The sequence below is a fragment of the Trachurus japonicus genome, chromosome 5 (assembly GCF_045865225.1).
Source record: "Trachurus japonicus isolate A0001 chromosome 5, Traja_1.0".
Classification (NCBI taxonomy): Eukaryota; Metazoa; Chordata; class Actinopteri; order Carangiformes; family Carangidae; genus Trachurus; species Trachurus japonicus.
Genome location: NC_140911.1, coordinates 35,459,805 through 35,470,862, shown reverse-complemented (window position 1 = coordinate 35,470,862; position 11,058 = coordinate 35,459,805). Strand labels below are relative to the sequence as shown.

Sequence of the window (11,058 nt, the reverse complement as noted above, 5' to 3'; positions counted from 1 at the left end):
CCTGTTCAGTAGCTAGGTAGGAGTGGATTAGCTACTTGATAATAAACTGGACTGGTAGCCAAATAACAGGGAATTCAGTCTAAGTGAACCAAAAAGCATGCTAAAGAAATTAGTAGAACAACCGGTACACAGAAATATCTCAGCCTGACAAATCTAGACAGGTAGATTACTGTAAATGTTGGTAGGCTATTATGTCTGTATGAGCTGACTGACACAAAGATAGACATTGACAAATGTTTATCAGTGTCCTACTGGTTTGCCCTTAATATTGTACCAATTATTTAAAGAATAATAATCCAATAGTGTTGCTTCTTTGCCTTTTTAGCACCACCTTGTAAAATGTCCAGCCAAAGGATTTTATAAACTATAATACTACATCATAATATAAAATTATGATTAAAAACAAAAACTGATTATGAAGACACTTTGTCTTGATAGTATATTTATATTTACTTTGCCCCTGATGATTAACATTATTCATAAATAACAGTGTCAAAAGGCACAGCATTGTGTTAACAAACAAAATAATATTCATACAGCTAATTTTACTGTACACTTTCATTATGTCTTCTCATACTGTCTACAATTGTCACACAGACATTACAAAGTGAAAAATACTTTCACGTGGCAGGTCTTCTTATATAAATATAATAACTGCATCTTTATATAATTGCATTGCCAGTTGAGATACAGAATATAGGTATTTTGAAAGGCAATATATATATACTGTATATAGTTTAACCTCTGTAATGCATCAAAATGACACATAATACATTAAAAGCCTGATGACTTTGAATACATTTCCTCAAAGTCGTCATGAGTTACACACTCTTTGAAGGACGAGGAAGCACCAGCTTTAGCCCAACATCAACCACCCAGGACGGCATGTAAGAGAGGGGGATCCAGATAAGCTTGGCATCCCAGCCAGCGCTGTATCTGGTGCGTGGGTAGGCGGCTGTCAGAGCGTGCTCCATGCAGTTGGTCACCTTGGCGAGGTCAGTGTCACACACAGCATTCATGATCAGCCGCTGGACCTTGATGTCTGAAAAGGGGCATGAACAAACAGATGAAAGTGCATAAAAATGCATCATTTCATGTTGATACATTTTTCCTCTCTCACCTAACACTATGTGCTGTATATTGAGCAGGATTTGTGATGTGACATTTTCACAAACCATGAATGTGCATTTTCCCCACACCCTTCATTTAAGTACTTGATTACCCTTTATTGGCACTCAATTATCAAGAGCAAACTTGTTTACAGAAAATTAGAACATAATCCCATTTAATTGCAATTTTCAAATCATACTTTAATTTGAAAAAGACATTTTGCAGTATCCCGCACTCACACTTATCGAGGTATTTGTCTCCATAGCTGGCTTGGACTTCAGGGCTGAGCTGGTTCCACAAGCGATGCAGCTCCCTCTCGAGTGGGTCGAGGCTTGTCACTGCAGTCTTGAAAAACCCTGGCTCAATAATGCACACGTTGATTCCAAAGTAGTTTATATCTCTCCTGGATACAGAAAATAAATGTTCATATTCAATATTAAACACAAAGCTTTAAGTACATTTAAGAGCACCACCTTCTAACAGGTAACCCATTACTGTATAAAGGTTTTATAAGTGTAATTAGGCTAATATAATAATGATATGTTACAATGTTTGGGTTGCCAGATTGCACTCACTCCTAAAATTTGGCAATAACTCTCCCACAAATAGCAGTGGGTTTTACGCATCAAGTTGCAGTTATACGTGTTGATAAGCAAGCAACCAATACATTTACAGTAAATAAAAACACTTGGATGGCTTGGTCAGTAGTTGTCCATTAGAGAGTAGAGAGTTAAATGGTTGAAAAGACAAGTATCCTGCTGGGAGATTTCTTCCTAACCTGGCAACAGAGAGAAGACAGTAAGGGTATTGTTTGGGAATTAAGCTCAGTTGAATTAAAGAAGACCAATAGTCCTCCTTCCCTGATCTTATCAGCCAATAGTTTTTTCCTGGCATTTTTCTTTTTTTTTACTGTGGCAGTGTGGTAATGTGTTTATTGCAGTTTGCTGGATGGAATAAATGTTATTGCACTAAATGTGTTAAATGGTTTTCATTTTGCTGAAAATGTTCACTCACTGCACTATAAATTTCCCTCATAGGCGAATAAAGATTGCAACTTGTATGACTGTTTCTCCTCACAATCTGAACATACTGTGGGCCTTTGTGAAGAATGGGGAAAGACAAACTTGATAACTGTACAGTAGTTTCTTTGTGTTCAACAGTCACAGAAAGTGCGTATCTGATGTTGATCAGGTCTCACGTCTTACCTGAGGCAGTCAGAGAAAGATTCCACTGCAAACTTGGAGATGCAGTATCCTCCCCCATTCGCAGCCACTCTACCAAGCACTGATGCTACGTTTACAATACGCCCACGAGCCTTTTTGATGAGGGGCAGGAAAGTCATCGTCATGGCGATCACTCCATTCATGTTGACTTTTAGTGTACTGTGGAAATCCTCCACTTTCATCCACTCTGTAGGGCCCATGGGTAATGAGCGTCCAGCATTGTTAACAATACCCCAAAGCCCTGCAAGGAAGGAAGGAAGTGAAAGACAAACGGGGGAAGAGGATATTTCGTATCAGAGACATACCTTTAATTAACAGGGTCCTCCCATATTTAAATCATGCAAATTATCTCTCACCCCTTTCGCCAACCTCCTTCTTGGTGAACTCCATGGCTTTCTGGATGCTGTCCTGGCTGGTCACATCCAGTATGACAGTCTTTAGATAAGGCCCTGCAACCCGCTTCAGATCATCAGCTCCTTTTTCCGTGAGACAGCCCGCCACCACACGGAAACCTTTTCGATCAAGCTTCTTACACAGCAAGTTTCCAAACCCAGAGTCGCAGCCGCTCACAAACACATACTTGTCAGTGATGTTTTCAATCTCCAGGCTGTCTCTGTACAGCCACACCAGAATCCACAGCACCACAACTGTAGCACCGATGTACAACCAAGCATTTTCCCTAAAAGAGAGAGAGAGACAAGAGGATTTATAACAACTGGAGAACATGGATTTGACTCTGAGAAAATATCACCCTTAATATTATTACCCTAAAAGGTCGTAGACAAACTGTGTATCCATGCTGCTTCCAGAATTAGATGTGGGGTTTTTGATCACCTGGAGGACCCCTGCGCCTGCTGGCAAAAAAATGTTGAGCAAATGTTAATAGGCACTGACATGGCACAACTTCTAAATCTGATGTTTTCAGGAATTCCCACACATCAAAATCCCTGCTCGATTTCATAAGGATGTGGGGCCTTATTGAAGTACTGTGCTGGTTTATTGAACCTGAGAGGTGCTTGTAATACAGAACTGCTCTGGGCACATGAGAAATCTTTGGATAATACTCTTATGGAAGGAAGAAAGGCATTTGTGAGGGAATGAGACCCGAGGAGGGGGACTGGGGGGGTGCATTGTTTTGAAGCCTAATTTTAATGCCCGTGACGGAGCTGCTTAAGCTGCTCATTGCTGAAAACCAATTAGTTTTCAGGCTTATTAGTGAGAAAAACAGGAAAAAAATAAATACATACTTCTGTGGGTACAGTATTACCCATGATATCAAAATTGCCTGCAGACTTCAATCAAATACTGTTGCTGTTCAATTAAAACATAAATGATTCAGTAATATCGCCGCTCTAGTTAGAAAAAATAATTTTAGTTCCACAACATTTGCAAAAATATAGAGACAAACGCCTCAAATATTGGTATTAATTAACATAATGCTAATTAAAGTTCAACTTCAATCCTTACACACTTAAGGTAAACTTCAGTTTGGTTGAATTGCATCACAATTTCATGTTAATTAAAAACAAACAAAAAATGAAAATATAAAACAGACCCAAGGCATGTGTGAAAAGAAAAGTTATTTGTATTAAGTCAATGGTGATATAAAAACTGTAATATCCTACCTTGTTCTTTTCTTGAGAGGTGATGGATCTCCACAAGTTATCCGTCCTCTTCCCTTTCCCTTTCTGGTTATTCTTCTGTCTTAACTCAGAGAGGCTGGTCAGAGAGAGGCTTTATTCCTGTGGTTTATCCCTTAAGACAAGTCCGCAATTGGTAATCCTCAATCCGTAACCATTTGGTTGGTGCATGTGTGTGTGTTTAAGAAAAAAAAAGTGGCTGGAATTACAGGAGACATTGAGAATTTTCTTTGCAATGTGCAAACTTTGAGAGCAGAACTTCTTTTGATATCCCAACTTCCCACAGTGCACGATGTCCTTACAAATTACTTCTGTTTTTTTAATGTACTGTATTGACAAGAAACTCATGCTGATATATTTTCATAACCTAGTGGTTCTCATGTTGTACAATCATAAGCACTTTATGTGTTAAGACTGTTCATACAAACTTATAATAATCCTGTGTTAAATCACTGTGTCTATAATCTTGCTGACTCATTGAATTCAAGGTCCTATTATATCAGTTTTTAAGCTTCAACAATATATGTAGTATACTCGGTAAATGGTAGTGGTAGTGTAATTAAGATGCATTTCTTGAGACTAGTTAGGTCATAGTGCATAAATGAAGGCCACAAACAAGTGGCCATTATACTGTCCATTGTATTGTGGCTAATCAATATACTTGAACCCAGCAATAAGGACAAGTGTTTTGTATAAACGTGACACTCCATATAAGGTACATTTTCTTGTGTCACTGCTAATTTCATGCCATGATGTGCACTAACTGGAAGATCAAGTCTGTTACCTGGTTACTGTCCCAGTATTTGTGGAGTTGAAGTGTAATTAGTTTCCAACCACACCTGCACTTACGTGAGTGAACTTAACAGCCACGTGCATCATGACGTAACTTTCCTTCACGTCACACATTCCTTGAATTTGATCCAATTTTTGTATTTAGTGTTTCACAAGCTTTGTTCTGTTGCAAAACTTTGTCCACTATTAGATGTTGAATAACTAATATTATTGTGGCATTTAGCTTTTTGCCATTGTTTGTCTTTTTATAACAGCCATAATTAAACCATCAGCTCAAAATCAATACTTTACCCAATTAAAATGTCACTTTTCCTGCCCACCACTGACACCTACTGTCGGTATGAGCAAGAGAGACCTTCATTACTGGTTGGCTGAAACTTCACTCAGTGAAGCTTTTCAGGCAGTTTTGTGTTAAGACTTTTTTTTGTACAACAGTGGTTGTACAAGAACAAGATTAAGAACGGAAGAAGCCTCTTGGAAGAGAGGTCAAAGGTCAAGTATGCCCAACCTAATCCAGTCAACCTTTCTCTGATTACCATAACTTGATATGACTCAGAATCCTCTGCTGTGTACAAAAGTTGATTTAGTCTTGTTTCATAACACAGATGTATTTTTAAACTTTATTAAAAATAATGTTGCATCGTCAAATGGTAACAAAATTCAAAGTTGTCTGACAAAAACCGTACAGTCATCACTGTACACTGACATTTACAGAGACATACATAATTTAAGTAGCAGGTCCTACAAAATATTTTCAGGAGATACTACAGATAATATGAAGCGTGGCAATCTCTGTCTACTTAAACTTATTACAACCAGGTGAACTAAGTTTTTACATGCGACACATTCCCAATTCCATACCGGCACAGCCTTTTTCCACAAATTGTTTAATTTAGATTATTTGTGAACTGCAGTCACTTCTAAACTTAATACACAAGCTCGATCTTCGAACGTCTTTGGACAACTTCAGCATCATTGTGTGGTTGTCCTATACTTATTATTGTTCCTCATACAAAAACTTAAGCAGTAATGCATGTGTCGACTTTCAACATTTCACTGGACAAAGTAGTCATCAGCATCAGCCCACTCATGCAGATGAATGAAGTCATTGATGCCTGCATCTTTGTTGACAGGAGTCAGCAGGTTTTTGCTTCCGCTCCAGTGTATTTACTTTCAGGTGTAAACCTATCGACATGTCTTTCTGTGAAGTTTATGAGGAGGCAGACTGAAGCTGATCCTTGTGTACATACTCCAGAGCTGTCGCGATTGTCCTCATGTCCATCTCAATACTGCGAGCCCAGTTCTCCACGTCACCGATTTCCTGGGTAAAACAGAGTCCCAAAAAGAGAGTCAGTGGTGACCTACCATCAGGACCAGCAACAGGAGGGAACACCGAACATTAAAGGAGAATTCCGGTCATTTTTGACCCCTAAATCGTTGTCCTGAGCAAAAATTGATGCAGGCAAACCGGAGTTACACCATGGCTAGACGGCGCTAGGGATAGCGACAACGCTAACCTATGGGGGCAATTCTTTCAACCACATCAAACACTCAAAAAACAATCAAATATCTATGGTACATGACTGGAATCCTTATGACACACAACTGAACTCATAGTGTACAGTATAAACCGGTATAAACAGTATAGACTTTGTGTTTTTGCATGTAGTCACTCGCCTCAGACAGCCTAACTCTGGAACATCCTGGAAAGACATTACTATCCGATCGCAGAGCGCCTGCTCTCCCCGCCACAGAAACAAACACTTTTTCCTTGTTGTGATGATTTCTTTACAAAAATAAACGGTCGAGCAGTAATGTCCAAAATATCTCCGACCGTTAATTTAGTCATGGTGTAACTCCTGCATCAATTTTAGTCGCGCTTTTTACTCCCCCCAACACTAGGCGACCATCAGGACAACGATTTAAGGGGCAAAAATGACCGGAATTCTCCTTTAAGCTTCCTGTCTCCCAGTGAAGATGAGCTGGATAGTTGCATTGATGAATTGCTTTTACCACCTGTCAAATCGGCTCAGAGCTAGAGGCTGGGACGATACGCCTCCATAAAACTAATCTGCTTTTAGTAAAGCTGATAAAGAAACTGTAAGTTCTGATGAGTGACTGCAATTAGAACATTTTTGTGTCAAATGTCAATTCTCATTGAACAAGGTGCACTGTGGGATAGTTACATCCCTTTTTCCAACTCAGCATACTGAACGACAGTCACACGTAGTGCTGCTTCTAGGTGTAGTTTGGGAACAGATATCATTCAGAGAAGCTATACGGCTTATTCATGCAGGGTCGGGCTAATCCAAGCTGACAGGGCAGGGTACACCCTGGACAGATCGCATATAAAAAATAAAGAGGGCTGGCTCAGTGATTGGTTTTAATCCAGACAAGCTTGAGGTAATAGTGGAGAAGAGAACAAGGACCAAGTTGAAAACAGTCCTTCTCTACGATAACCACCCACTCTACAATACATTTAAGGAGCTTGAAAGCTCCTTCAGTGAGTGGTTAGTGATGCCTCGGTGTTCCACTGAACGACTCAGACGCTCCTTTGTTCCTGCAGCAGTTACATTTTTTAACAGCAATCACTAACCAGTGGTTGTTTGCTATATACTTATTTATTTATCTTTCATTGTTTTTCAGTACTCTGTCCTAATCATGTCGATACAGCTGTTTTTGTGCAATGGTATGTTTGTATTGTTTGTTAAGTGGATGCATGTGTTTTTTACTGATGGCAAAGTAGTTTCCCCTTGGGGATCAATAAAGTTTTCTATCTATCTATCTATCTATCTATCTATCTATCTATCTATCTATCTATCTATCTATCTATCTATCTATCTATCTATCTATATTATCTTATTGTGCATGTCTTTGGGCTGTGGGATGAAGACGAGAACCTAGAGAAATCCCAAATACACTGCACCGCCCTTATGACTAAATTAAGGAGTATGTATTTGCACATGCCAGAAATCTCTTATTTTTCTTTTTTTCTTTCTTTTTCTAGATAAAGAAATAGTAGGGTCAGGTTGGATTCGCCTAATGTGGGACACTGCCTAATGTGGGACACTTAAGCTTAAATGGGTGTAGGTCTTCCTATAGCAAAAGAAAGTTAATGTAAATGTGGTCTCACACAAGCTGTGATATTGCATTATCAAAATCACATGACATCTCAAATGTCCAATCATAGGTTTAGGAGGGACAGCCTTCAAACCGGAGGCACCTTGTGTGAAGACCACCAAAATGCTAGGTACATAGGGTTTGGACAAAAATAATGTTAAGGCCATAATTTATTTAAAAAAACAAAATTATTGCAATTTTTTGTCAAAATGTGTTTATAATATGTTGATGCATTAAAATATACAGTATCTTAATATGGTGTAACCATTCTCAATATTTAGGATTTTGATCAACATTTCTACTGTCCCACTTTAGGAAACATGCCTTCCTAAAGCGGGACAGGTGGTTTTTCCTAATGTGGGACAGGGCTTTTCCAGGTAAAACTAATAGGTTGAACAATAACAATGGTTGTTTACATGGCTTTATTGTTATAATGCATTGTTTTGAATATTTTACAACAAAAGAAAATTATATATATTAACTGGAAGTGGTCATAATACTGTTAAAGGAGTAAATGGCTCTGAATTTTTTTCTTTCTTGTTTCTAAATCTTGTCTTTTTTGATAATGTTCATGAAAAATGTTGTGTTTAGAAGTAATCAAAGGATAGCACATTACTGATTAATTAAATGGAATGTATTTCAGATCACAGTGGCAAAAAAGAGTAAGGCAATGAGACAAAACCAGGGAAAGAAAACATGGGAAAAGAAAGGAAAATAATCAAGCAAGAGAACTCAACCAGTGGAAAAAAGACAGGATGAGGGGAGACATTACTGAATATAGGGAGATCACTGAGGATGATGGTGTCCCACAATTGAAGTTGTTGACCACGGCTGGGAATGACCCTAAGTCCACTCTCTAGCGCACGGTAAAAGGTCACATCCACCACACAATTGGTAGAAAACCATTAATACTATAGAAGATGAAGCAGAACTTGGACAATAAGTGATATTATTGAACACTGGTTTGCAATCTAGCATTTATCATGTAAATTAAGATGACTTTTAAACAGACTTTTTAGTGTCCCACATTAGGAGCATGACTGTCCCACATTAGGGAACGGAAATTGCCGCAAAAAACTTTGCAATAAGAGTTGAAATATGTATGGTATTTCTTTTAGGAGTGTGATATCAGAATTTTCTCTTTGGATTCCATTAGATCACAACCTGAGGATTTCAGAATGGTACAGGATGTAGATTGAAAGTGTTTGCTTCATATCACAATATACACCAGAAGTCTAAATTGCAAAAAATGTCCCACATTAGGCGAATTCACCCTACCTCAAGACTTATCAGTGATAAAGTCCAGTCTATCTCACCTTTAGGGCCTGATTGAAACCCTCAACCATACTGATCCACTGAGCAGTTTGTTTGGAGAACTGGCTCGCCTGCACTTGGAGAGTCTTCACCTCATGGTCGAGCTTACGTTGGTTAACGTATGCCTGAGCAACACTACAGTAAAACAAGAAACAAGAAGAAGCAGTATTGTTAATAAATAAAAACACGAGACAGTGAATTTGCATTCAAAAGCTTGAAGTCTCAGCCGCTCATTTGTCAACCTACAGTATAGTGAAAACATACTGTTATATTTAGACTAAATCTTATCAAAGTCACAACACGATTTCACTCATAATCTTTCTCATGGAGGAACAGCACAACAATGCCCTCTGTATTGTACTTTTGTTCTTCAAGCTGATTGTCTGGCTTTCAACACAACTTACACAATCTTAATGTACTATTTTGCCATTGTGTCACACATTGTAATAAACCTATCCTGCCAGGAATGGATTGCTTTCTTTTATTAGTTCTGAAGGGGGCATTGGGGGTATAGGTGCTAAGGAGGGGTTAGCTTGACTTTAATACCTCCGGCTAGACAACCAACCAACCTTGACGTTCTATAAAAAGGGGATGTATGTCAGGGTCTGGAACACTGCACAGGAGCATTCACATCAGGGAACATGTTTGTTTGCACAAGAATACTTAAGTTCATAACATGTGCTATGATCATGCTAAAATATAGCTCTTAACTATGGTCAGTGGACAAGAACCAAATGAGATGTTGCTGTGTTTTGATGTTGCTGACATTTACACAGCATTTACACAGCAACATTTCAGTGCTATGTCTTATGGCATAATACATCATAGCACTGAAATGATTATAGTCATCATTTGAAAATGTATGTGAATTATGGCACACATTTGCACCTCAATATTCTTGGATTTAAGTAGTTCCTGTGTGGTCCTTCCTATTTGTTCTGTTTTTTTAAAATGTATACCCTTAGCTTTTACACTATTGGGTTGAGTTAAGAAGCAAATTGAGGTCTTCACATTAATAAGGTCTGTTTTTTTTTTTTGGGTCTATTTGCTCAACTTTTATTGAGTAAACCTTAAATCTAAAGAACAGACTGACTGACTGGTTATCCAAGGATAAAATAATCATTTGTACAGCTCCAGTAACAACACATTTAACACTAATGGGACACTGCAAATAAATCAAGTGCTGGCTTCTACTGTGCTTGCCCTAACAAAGAGGGAGAATATTGAGTTTAAATATATGGAGTTATGCGTAATATACATTTTTTCAAAACATAATAATTGAGAACGGGTCAACAGCTGGTCCATAAATGTCAACATCCTCTGCTCCCATCAATAACGTTACTACTAACTACTACCGACTCAACAACAGTGAAAGTCGCATCACTTTCATACCCGACATTGAGGTGGTCTACCAGGGCTTCCGTCAGACAGGTGGCTGCAGTTATAGCTTCACGTCTGCGTCTCTCTGTTCAGGAAACAATATACACACAGTTAAAACGTCAACACGGTGTGCAGAACTGAGAAGGCCTCGTACGTGAAAGGCTGCTTTGTTTTTAGCATCGGTTAGCATCACAGCTAGCGGCATGAAGCAGTCAACTCACCCTGCAGCTCCTTCCGCTCATTTTGCTTCGCCTGGTGCTCCTTCAGTAGACGGGACAACATCTTTAACGGCCGATGAGATTATTTAGTAAATGGTTTATCTGTAAACTAGCTAAATAACATGACGTGTATTGACCAAGGCGGAGGAGATGCTAACAGCTGCTCACATCACAAGACCAGCCTCGAGGAGTAACGTTATCGCACGTGACGTGGGCGTGTCCGATCATCTGCCGTCAGTGAGATGAGACTGTGGTAGTGAA

At 38.8% G+C, this 11,058-nt stretch overlaps 2 protein-coding genes across 2 annotated transcripts; both read right to left on the bottom strand.

Annotated features, from left to right (window-relative positions):
- Nucleotides 1-431: 431 nt before the first annotated feature.
- rdh5 (retinol dehydrogenase 5 (11-cis/9-cis)) lies at nucleotides 432-3,181 on the bottom strand. Its single transcript, XM_085777706.1, has 5 exons — nucleotides 3,100-3,181; nucleotides 2,690-3,012; nucleotides 2,316-2,574; nucleotides 1,350-1,513; nucleotides 432-1,042 (listed from the first exon to the last, which is right to left on the bottom strand). The coding sequence occupies exons 1-5, from the start codon at nucleotides 3,129-3,131 to the stop codon at nucleotides 822-824; spliced, it is 999 nt and encodes a 332-aa protein (XP_085633832.1). The 5' UTR covers nucleotides 3,132-3,181; the 3' UTR covers nucleotides 432-821.
- A 2,190-nt stretch (nucleotides 3,182-5,371) lies between these two features.
- Nucleotides 5,372-11,021, bottom strand: bloc1s1 (biogenesis of lysosomal organelles complex-1, subunit 1). The gene is made up of 4 exons (XM_085777705.1): nucleotides 10,801-11,021; nucleotides 10,592-10,664; nucleotides 9,202-9,334; nucleotides 5,372-6,086 (listed from the first exon to the last, which is right to left on the bottom strand). The coding sequence occupies exons 1-4, from the start codon at nucleotides 10,859-10,861 to the stop codon at nucleotides 5,976-5,978; spliced, it is 378 nt and encodes a 125-aa protein (XP_085633831.1). The 5' UTR covers nucleotides 10,862-11,021; the 3' UTR covers nucleotides 5,372-5,975.
- Nucleotides 11,022-11,058: the final 37 nt, after the last annotated feature.

Bases quoted from the DNA above. Each gene is read 5' to 3' on its own strand.
- rdh5 (XM_085777706.1), bottom strand. From the start codon at position 3,131: ATGGATACACAGTTTGTCTACGACCTTTTAGG. The intron at 2,575-2,689 runs GTGAGAGATAAT...CCTTCCTTGCAG, and splicing joins GAAGGAGGTTGGCGAAAGGG to GGCTTTGGGGTATTGTTAAC. The intron at 1,043-1,349 runs GTGAGTGCGGGA...GCCCCTTTTCAG, and splicing joins AGACAAATACCTCGATAAGT to ACATCAAGGTCCAGCGGCTG.
- bloc1s1 (XM_085777705.1), bottom strand. From the start codon at position 10,861: ATGTTGTCCCGTCTACTGAAGGAGCACCAGGCGAAGCAAAATGAGCGG. The intron at 10,665-10,800 runs GTGAGTTGACTG...TTTCCTGAACAG, and splicing joins TGAGCGGAAGGAGCTGCAGG to AGAGACGCAGACGTGAAGCT. The intron at 9,335-10,591 runs GTATGAAAGTGA...GTTTTACTGTAG, and splicing joins GTAGACCACCTCAATGTCGG to TGTTGCTCAGGCATACGTTA.